An 11,055-nucleotide genomic window follows, 5' to 3' on the forward strand; every position below is an offset into this window, starting at 1 on the left:
ATTTAGCACACAAGTATCTACAGTATTAGTATGTAGTTGTATGCAATGATACTAGAATTGCCAAAAAGTATACCAGACTCTTTTATTAACCATGTTTGTTTAATTTGAAAGTTGGGTATGTAGTTTGTCAAATAATGTCAAAGTACAGTATAAACAACATATTTATAAAAAGAGGAATTGATTTGTTTCTGTTTTGCTAAGGAACCCCTAAGACTTTTGAATGGACTCTCATGGGTCCTTGCTTTTCAGAGAAGGAAATGCTAGCTATATTATGCTATTCACTTTGGCTGCATTTACGCCACCTGGTAACAGTGACCCAATTCCAATTTTTAGCTCACGTGGCACAGATCGGATGTGTACTGTAACGTGCAGGAAAAAGCACACAGAATCGGATATATGCAGATGTAAACGTGGTCAAAAAATAGGATATAGGCAAATCATCGAAATTGGGGTTCAAGACCTGCGTTGTGAACATAGCCTTTATGTATTTATAGTTTAAAGCTACCCAGTGGGTACCCAGGGGTAAGTTTAGACTGGTGCATCACTACTTGGTTGGGCAAAATTTCCCATTATTCTCAACTGCCTATATCAGGATATGAGCAGTCGTACTAAATTGTACCATACCCGAGTGTGACACATAACTTTCCCTTCCTTATGACGAACTATCAGTGTAAAAATGATGCAGTGTAGACTTGAAATGGAAGAAGGGCTTGCAGGTAGTTACTGGGCCTGTTTGTGTAATAACTGACCAGCCTGTGCTGTAGTTACAGACGGTGCGTCAGCATTCTGGCCACGGTCGATCCTTCCCTCTCCTGTCAGGGAGGCAACCGCCCAACAGGTGTTCCACTGCCACCGGTCGAATTCAATAAAACTATATTTCATTTACACGGCTGTGCGTGTGCTGTACCAGGACACTGCTCCAGCCCATCCTGTAAACAACTGCAACAGCAGGTCGCCCTGTCTGTCCTTCTGAAGATGACCTCATATTTTGCGCCTGCGGCATGCAGACTGGGTGGGATTTCAAACACATTAAAAAATTTACTGGGACAAGTATCTTTGTTAGTTTCTCCCAGTGTGAAAAGTCTATTGGTAATCATAATTATCTCTTCAATATAATGTACTTCATGAATTTTGTTCTTTATAAAGTGTATATACTGGCACATACTCCAAAGCAGACTATATCAAACCATTTCCTGACATTCACATCAGTCAGCGTTGCATGCACTGTATACTTGGTCATTTTGACATATCAGGAACATTGTTCTTTCATAGTTTTACCATGTCAGGCTACGTGTAAAGTGTCTATCCTTATATTTTCAGCTTTGGTGGATTTGGCGATATCTGTGATGACTGGTGATCACAAAAGTTTGACTTCACACTCCAAATACCAGAATTCCATTTGAAACAGTTCTTACCAGGTCTTACTAGGTAGCAATTGTCATTGTACCCTTGAGCAAGTTACTTATCCTGCATTGCTTCAGTGTATATCCAACTGTATAAATGGATGCAATGTAAGTGTTATGTAAAAAGTTGTGAAAGTCATTCTGGGTGTGTGCTATAGTACATGCTTGTAATGTAAAGCACATCATATGTTTATTTTTCTTAGAAGATAAGCCAGCAGTAACATATTTTGCGGAAATAAAACTGCCTAGAGGCAACCAACAATGTGCGTCATCACATTTGAGTACATGGCGTGATTGTCACACCCAGTGCAGTCAATGTAAAATAGCACATGGAGGAATAATTGCAGAACGCAAACATCTAATTGATATTTCAACAAAAATTTCTACATTTTTTAATATGAAAAAATTTATGATTGACCCTAAGAATACATTATGTTTAGGTCTATAATTCACCGTATCGCTTCATTAATTGGATCTTAGGGACCACTGATTTAGGGCAGGTCATAGGGAAACAACAAGGAACCACTGGGGCCATATTAGAAGAGATGATAAGTTCAAGCCTAGTGCTGAGGATTGTTCTCAGACCATTAACATATTAAGATAGAGATGAGCTACTAATGAATGATTGAACTGGTGGTCTTAAAATGTTGAAAATTAAAGATCACATGGAACTTACTGCATAAGCAGTTACTCTGGTGCCAAAGTCCGATCCTGGCTATCTTATTCTGGCGCCTAATTAGTTCCATCTTGTTTTAATAGTTCCCTCCCACCTCACCTTGGGGCTACTCCCATGGGATTGTTTTTGATTATGAGATATGGAGTAATCACAAAGCAGGTACTAAAACTGCTCAGGCCAGCTGGTGTTTGTTTTGCAGGTAAAAGCTAAAAGTGTCTGGAAATGCTCTGGCCGCATTCAGTCTCAGTTTCCATTGTGCACTCCTGGTCAGGACAGAGGCAGGCTGGCCTGTGGAGGAATGTCTGTCTGTGGGTAATGACGTCTGCTATTGGACCACTGTGATGATTCCAGCATCTAAAGCACAATTCTAGTCCACAATGCCCCACCACCCTCTACCCACATTGAAATGTTGGGGGGGGGGGGCTGTTGGGGGTGTGTAAAGAAAAAAAGAGCCAGAAGCGCTCCATAATTATTGACAGGTTTGATGTGCTCAGCCAGTGGAAAGTATTGGAAAATTGGAGTTTCAGCACCAGCTGCCCTCTGGGCTTGGACTGGCCCTGCTAGGATCTGTAATGGAAAGATGGAAAGCAACTCCCCCTAACCTCCCATTCCCTCCCCTCCCACATACACAGCCTTACTCCAGCCCCAGTCCCTCCCTCTCCAATAAAGAAGAGGTTTCAGGGGATTCACTTAATGACTTTGCTGAAGCCTGTACAGTGTTTTCTCGTTCATGTTCTGAACAACAATCTCCAGGAGCCGCTTTAACGAGTCATCAGGATCTAATTACGGCCCCCAAAGTTTTCCAGAGAAAAAACAAGGCAACAGAGCTCCAGAGTACACCTGTCTGTGGGACATCGAGTTCCGAAACGCACTCCAGTTTGGCACTGCCCAGGCTGGCCCAGACCATACCGGACCGGACCGGCCCTTTCTCTGCAGGAACCCGGAGCCCGCGAGAGCTCCTCACCCAACTTCACTCTGTCGCTCAGGCTTTACCCTGCGATCATCATGGACAACGACGAGGACGAGGACGGGAACTTCACCAAGTGGATGAGCAGCTACTGGGGGCACAGCGCCGGGGACGAGCGGGCCAGGGAGCACCGGCGCAGCTTCAGGAGACCGTCCCTGCCCCGCCCGCCCCAGGACCGCCGCGCCTCGCTGCCCTGCCAGGTAAGACTAGCCGCAGGCACCAAATCATACCGTATGGAACAGTTTCTAACTAATCAAAATGGCAAAACCCATGTCATAAAGGCAATGGATTAAGCAGTTATTACCAATAAATGCATTATTAGAGGTGCTCTAATGTGCTCAGCGACCCATCTGATTAGCATGTTTTGCTTCAAAATCTCAAAATATAAATTGGACTGTCCACATGCGTTATCACAGTTTCATGTATTTTCAAAAAGTTTGAGGAATTAATAGGGGGATAGCTTGATCATGACACCATAGATTAACTAGATTATTATTATTTTGGCAATCATTGTTCATGGATTTCTTAGACTTCAGTACGTCTGGATAAAGTTGTCTTGTTTCACAAAAAAAGTCTGAAAACAACATGATGGAAATCAGAAAAAGATCTGTTGTAGTTTTTGTAGAAGATCAGATAAATTGTTTGAAAATATATCCACACAATACAGATGTTTTTCTTTTAAAAGAACATCTTTCAAACAGATGAACATGGCATATTGAAGACGTAAGGCAGAAGAGGTGGTTCTTGCTGTATTGCTGCTGCATTTTAGAAGGAAACCGTGTAGCCGTTTGGCTGGTATGAATTCAAAAAAAGGAAGTACGGTAGTAAATAGTAGTGACACATTTACCAGCTCTTACTAGGGCAGGGCTGTGGCCATGATCGACTTTACTGAAAACAGCGAGTTCTGCTACTTGTTCATTCAATGGGTGGTGGACATTTGAACTGGGATGTTGAATAGGCCCATTTGCTTTTGTGCAATGCTGATTCGATTTTTGTTTTTAGTTAAACATAGTCTTACTGTAATTCTAACCTTCAGCTGGCCTATATTCGACTTTAGTGTGATAAGATAATTAATATGGATAGTTAAATAGGTCACACAGAGCCAGAGGGCACTTAGTTTAAAAAAAAAAAAAAAACATCCCACTGTCCTGAAATAGTTTAAAAGGGTAATTCCCTCTGTAGTAGTTCAGTAGGAGTAGTTCAGTTCTTTTTTATTATTGTTTTAGTTTAAGTGCATGTTTTTTATTGGCCTGGGCATTATTTGTATGCGATGATTTTGGAAATTATTAAGGATGTTTTTATAGAAGTTTCTGATTACCTGCTAGCTATACAGTGTTAGGTAAAGGTGTTTTGTGGGATCCTGAAAATACAAGTAGGTCAACAGGTTTTACAAGATATTACTTTTATACCTTGTTCACTATGATACATATCAGTTTTAATATCCTATTAGTATGTCTTTCCTTGCTCCCAGGTTGCAAGTGTGATAACAGTGGTAGTCAAGCCCAACAGTGGTAGTCATCACTCCTGAGGACTTCCATGATTCCCTATGGTTATCGTAATAACTCTGATAATCATGCATGTACCCATGTAAACGGCTGTTATCAAAGACCCCAGGGCAAAAAGGGACATGTAAGTTCTATATAGTTAAATACGCTTGTTTGGTCAGTAAAAGATAGAATGTGTTGCAGCATGATGCCCTGCAGCAAGTGTAACTACGCCACCCCTTAGTTTATACTAAGAGCGAAGGGAGGCTCTGAATTTGGTAAGAGATTACTTTAGATAAAAGATGGACCAGGGATGTATAAAAATATATATACTATTATTTGTAGAAAAAGATTGTCACAGTCTTCAAGTACTCACTACAGGTAAGGCCATTCTGATAATAAAGTAGATTGCATTGTTGCGAGCACCATTAACTTGGTGGTTTAAACAGTATAGAACAGCTGGAGCAAAGTTATACCGCGCACATGTTCTTTAGTTAAATTGGGATAAATATACATTGCAATCCGCTTCAAGTATATATGACACACACAAAAGAGTTCAGATACCAATACATGAAATGACTTTCCCATTCAAATAGCACATATCAGTTGCCTTATTTAAACAAATAGCGGTTTACAACATTACACATCAGTTTCAATACGCAGCTTAACTCCGCCTCGATTAGTCATGCCATAATTTGCGGCCCTCACATCAACACAAACAGTACGGTTTTACGCTTATGAAGGAAAACAAAATGTATAGATATAAATAAAGTGCAATGCGAGAGCATACACAAGGCATACCATCAGGAAATATCCTAACTTGCGTTAGCAAAGGGACTGGTTTGTTGAACTCGCTTATCTGCATAAATAGGACACATAATATGAAGTTAAACATGCAAAAAAACTGCTTTCTTGTTGAGTGTGCAATTGTCGGAAAAACAAATATTCCAGTTTATCTCAATACAGGACGTGTTTACACGCAGAATACAACGGGGCACTAGGCATTGCACGCCGAACTCCGGTAATCAAACTCGCTGGCACATAACTACACATGTAAAAAAGAACTATCGTTCTTTCATATAGGCCTATATAGGAATTTCATATATTGCAAACTTGCATGTAATGCAAAGCAAGGATTGTTTATACCTTCAAGACGCGACTGAGGTCTCCCAACAAACACAGGGAACAAAGTGAGGACCTAAGGCTTACTCGCCTATGCCTGTTACGGTATTAGAAGGCGCGGTATTACCTGTTGCGCACCCAACGCGCACCTAACATACGGGTCCCGCTGGCTACACAAGAATATGAGAGTAAACCTTGAATCTGTGTAAAGCAAACATAAAATTATAATTTAATACAATTGTCTCAAGAAATAAGTCCTGAATGGCTGGGTGCAGTCCGTAGTTCATTTGAAATCTATTTGTCACATTTCCTGAATGTCTTCATATCGGACATTACTGAAATTAAATTCTGTTACTTTGAATCTCTGGCCAAGTGCTATGTGCTTCATCTACCTTCTTGCCTTGTGAGAACAACAAATATGGTAAAAAAAAAAAAAAAAAACATGATTTGTATGTTCATGATTAATAAATATTCCTTCACATCACCTATGGACACTGGAATGAAGATGCTTGACCTAGCATTACATTTTGGCATGAACATTAATGAGTTTTTTTTTTCTGTTTACAAGGACATGTTCTTGAAGCTTATGAAATACATTGAAACATAATGTGTAAGGCATATTCTCTCAATGGAAGAATTACAAACAAGATATTTAAGGATTTCTAGGATAGAAGAAAAATTAATCTATGATGTAAATTATGTGTGCATAAACCCATGTATAATAGTCTGTACCCCACTAATATTCATAATGTGGGGGAAAAAATCTAACAATGTGTGTTGGACAGTGTGTAAATTACAGGTGCTTCAATTTACAATTCAATGTATTAGTCAAAATTGTCAGAATCGCATAACAATTCAAAGTTATTACCATTTCTATTACAAAAAGTCATTGTACAATCTTATTTTTATCTTGGTAATATACACCTGCTCTCAGATAGGTTCTGTAGTCCAAGGTTGTTTGATAATGACCAATTGAATTTCTGTAGAAACAGGGCAGGAGGTTCCAGACTATATGTTTTCCAGATACGTGCAGGTTTTCAGTGCCAGCTGTGAGGCAACTTGATGTTGGCCCAGTCTGAAATCACATTGTGCCTCTCCACTGATTTCATATTTGCGTTAGTAGAAATTGTTGACATTTGGTATTGAGGATCAGGGGACAGAAGAGTAATTAAATCATGATGAGAATGTTTTTTTCTCCTTTTAATCATCTGAAATTATCTCAGAAGATAATGCACTGAACAGCCTGCCAGGATATGTACTAGAAGGTGAGACCTTGGGGTATTCAAGATCAGGCTTGACACTGCTCGACCTACTCAAGTTGCTTTTGGTTTTGTTTTTCTCTTTTTATTTCAAGCTGTCCCTCAGCGCGAGGGAGGAGAGAGATAAGATGGAGTAGTCCTTGTGTAGTTTGGGATGGTCAGAGGCTGAACATCAATACGGCACCAAGTCAAAAAACACTGTGGTCACTGCTAAGCAGAATACATGGTTGTGACAATATGGAGCTGCAAATTTATTGACACGTGCTGCACTCAAAATTGGCACCTCTGACTCCCTGTGTGATTGGATCAAAACATGGTCAGTCATGATGCAGGTACCTTGAGAGGTGCTGCATGATAGTGAAAAAAAACTATGGAAACCTGACATGAGGAGAAATAAGGATGTGCAAAGCAGAAATCACCGCATATGTATAACATCCCAGAATGCCCATGTATGAAAATGGTGGAGAGGTCTGATTGCCTATAAGTTTAGCTGCTAGAGGACACCTCAGTAACTTCCCTCAGTAAAAGAGGGATGATTGTTGGGGTAGGCTTTTCAGGTGCTTTAGTAAATTGCTGACTTGGTTCCATCCCTTTCTCTGTGTCTTTCTCTCCCTCTTTTTTCTATCTGTCTCTCCCTCCCTTTCTCCATCTCTCTCTCTTCCACCTCCTAGTCCCAGCTCAATGCTATGCAGCTGAACCCCTTCCACACGGCCACCCCTGCATCCCTATCCACCCACACCAAGTCCCGGGACAAGACAGATGCCAAGCCTTACCCCCGCGCCTGCCCTGCCTCCTCTGATGACAACAGCCACATCAAGAGCCCCCTGGTGAACAGCCGAATCGGCACCATCCAGGAGCTGTCCGAATCCCTGGAGAAGCGGCTCCACTTCCGCGGCCACAGCGTCACGTCCCTGGTGGGTCTCCTGGCCCGGTGTTCCCTTTCAAAGCTAGTTGTGCTGGAAGCACTGGAGGCATTTTCTTCCCCACAACGTCAGATGTTTCTTCTGAAATCACTGACTGCAAAAAACTTAATGACATGGTCTTAGTGATGCTCACATGTTGCTGTGGCTGATAGCTTGAATTAATCCTTTGTTAGACAGAAGGATTATTTTAATATTGTCATTGGGAAGAGTACTTGTTGCACACATTGCAACAGTTTCCATCTTATTGATATTGACTTATTAAAGTGTTCCCTTTCTTTCTGTAACTTTCAATCCGACAAATTTGAAAAAAATGACAATTTTTCAAATTGCTAATCTGAGCCCATGATGTTTAATCTACCGCATAACGTATGCATTGGTAAAGTTATAGTTATGTCCTCAGTCACACTGATGCAATTTCTCTGCGAGTGTGATTGCATTTATTCATGTGGTAGATTTGAAAAAGCCTTATTTGTGTGGTGTGTGCTTATGACATGCAGAGCGACGCTGAAGACCTGTGTCTTATTTGCCATAATGAGGCGAGGGGGAGAGAGACACGCTGCGCACACCGTCCCCTCAAAGAGGTACGTCTGAGGATATGGAGCACTTCCTGCGATAGCAACTGGCTCACCTGCACCAGAGCGTCCCCTGTCCTAACGCCAAACTTACCTGGCTATTGTGCCACCTTTGTCTTTTTAAAAAACGGTGTTACCAAATAGTATGACTGCAAGACTGGGCTACAAACGGCAAGACACTGCATGGCATAAAGCTGTACAGTATGTAGCGGTCTACAGCCTTAAGCCACATCACAATGGAGGGTGGGGTGGAGGGTGGTGTGATTGTGTTTCTCAAGCCTTGTGTAGTAATAATAAAAATAATAACGGGGTACATTTAACAGCACAGTACTTTGCAGTGAAAGGGAGTGATTTAAACTGTCCTTCTCTGACTGGTTGTCTTTGAAAAGGGGAAGAGGCCAGAATGGAGGCTGTGTGGCAGTGGCAATAGAGGCAGTAGTGCCGCTGGTGGTGCCATGTCAACGGTGTGCAACGGACAGAGGTCCAGAGACGCCTCTCACTGTGTGGAGCATGAGGATCATCGCCAAACACACAGGAAGCTCTCTCTGCGAAGGCAGCGCTGATGTCACACCTCCCCCTAACTTCCTGTTGAACACTCTCCCCACTTAATCTCGGCCAAGCCCTTCCCTTTATTAGCCTTGCTCCCCAACACCTATTGTCCCGCCCCTCTAACCCCTCAAAAACAAAGATCAGTAGGATGTCAGTACTACACACCAGTGTGTGCGTCACATGCCAGAGACAGTATAACATATGTGCAGATGCGTCACAGACTTAAATCAACACTACACACCTGTTTGTGTGTCACACACCTGAGTCAAACACTATACTCAGCTGTGTGTGCATCACATACCTGAGTCAATACTACACACCTGTGTGTGCCTTGGGCTGTTTTTTCTGCACTGCATGTTTGGAGTATGGATGCTCCATGGATAACACCCAAAGTGACATGGCTATCTATGTCCTAACCACCTTCACAGACATAAATTTGCATATGGTCATGAGAAAGGCCCAGCTCATAGTTTGTTTCAACATCAAGTCCAATAATTATAATCATCATAATCATAGTTTCAAAACCACACCTAACTGTGCTGCCTTCACTTCATTTTGGAATTTATTAGGAAATTGGAGGTCTTCAGATTCCTTCTCAATGTTTGTGTGTACTTATGCACTGTGCTCACAAAAAAAGTATAGTTGCCATATTGTCCATGAACAGTAGCTGTATTGTAGCAGCTTTGAACAGCTTTAACTGTTAAATGTAACAGGCTTGTGGGTATGGTTACCTACAAAGCTCACATTTTATAATAAAGATTTGTTGCAAATTAATCTTACATGATTTGCTACAAATAATGAAAAGAAACTAAATAAATAGTTCAAACGTTTGGTAATATAAAGATTTGGTTTGTCAGTAAATGAAGCAATGCTTTGGCCTATTCTGCCTTCATTAGGTGATAGACAGGGGGAGGTTGTGTCAGCTGAAATGTTGGCTTTTACTTTACATTACATTAAAGCTGAGATCCAGCATACAGGAAATATTTTTTACCTGTATATTTTGTTTATTTTCATAAATTCATATTTTCTGTATAGCACTTGAAATTTTATCAAGAAAAGGTTTTTGATAATATTAATGCTCCTTAAAAAAAACTTTATCATGAAACAACATTTCCATTTATTTGGATCTTCAGGTGGGTGAAATGTTTGTGCCAGTTTTGTTGTTGTAAAGTCAGCCAGAAGCATTTCAAGTAGTCTTAAAGTCATATGTGCAAACTGTTGTATGTTGGGACATGTATTCTGTAATTGGTTGTCAGGTCACAGTTAAAATGGATTTTAGACGCTATGCCCTAGCCCAGTGTCATTGTCATCTCTGTACATTAACTTGATAATATTCAAAGCAAATAAATATATTTGATCTGTTGCTTGGCTGAGGAACTCTGTTTCAAAGCACAGTGGTGTCAGTTTACACCCTTTATTAAAATTAAATGTCAAAATTTCTCTCATACTACACGCCTTCCCATTTATTTTCTTTGTCTTTCCATTTTTGGCACGTCTGTGTAACCATACTACCTGGCCCTAAATCCAGTCTGTGTAATAAACCAGGCCTTCCACTGCAGTTTGGTGTGGACAGAACAGACCGGGTGCATCCAGGGGCCAGTCTTAAATCCTGGGATGTATGCCTGTGCAGCCCAGCAGAGGAGAGGCCAGCAGGGCACTAGTGGAAGTGTTCATCCAGAATCTTAAAGAGAAAGAAATCATACTGATTTGGGAGCGTATGGAATCAGTTTTTGATGGCATTTAAGCAGTCTACCCATAAATGTAATACGTAATGCATGCCAATACCAATTTAAAATGCAATGTATGATATTATAATTCGTTTTCTCTGCAGTTATTAAACAACTTTAAGCAATTTATAGTCGCTCCGGCTCGTCCTAAAGCAATTCGATTTTACAAACTACTTCTTCCAATTAACAGGAAATCGCGTCTATTGCTTACATATTTACACGTTCATGAAAATGAATGTACGCGAAAGCAATTGTAATCCACGCAATTTATTCCAGTAGCCTGCTTTGTATTATAACACATAGCCGCGCTTTTGAAATAGTGTATTTACATTTATGGGGTTCACGCATTTATTTAACCATATACTGTGTACAA

The 11,055-nt window shown here is 40.8% G+C and overlaps 1 protein-coding gene across 1 annotated transcript; it reads left to right on the forward strand.

Annotated features, from left to right (window-relative positions):
* The first annotated feature begins 12 nt into the window (after positions 1 to 12).
* Positions 13 to 10,318, forward strand: LOC135240464 (leukemia NUP98 fusion partner 1-like). Its single transcript, XM_064309934.1, has 4 exons — positions 13 to 3,246; positions 7,583 to 7,825; positions 8,332 to 8,415; positions 8,796 to 10,318. Exons 1-4 carry the CDS (start codon positions 3,085 to 3,087, stop codon positions 8,967 to 8,969), a joined length of 663 nt encoding a protein of 220 aa, XP_064166004.1. The 5' UTR covers positions 13 to 3,084; the 3' UTR covers positions 8,970 to 10,318.
* Positions 10,319 to 11,055: the final 737 nt, after the last annotated feature.

The sequence above is a fragment of the Anguilla rostrata genome, chromosome 15, assembly GCF_018555375.3.
Source record: "Anguilla rostrata isolate EN2019 chromosome 15, ASM1855537v3, whole genome shotgun sequence".
Lineage (NCBI taxonomy): Eukaryota > Metazoa > Chordata > Actinopteri > Anguilliformes > Anguillidae > Anguilla > Anguilla rostrata.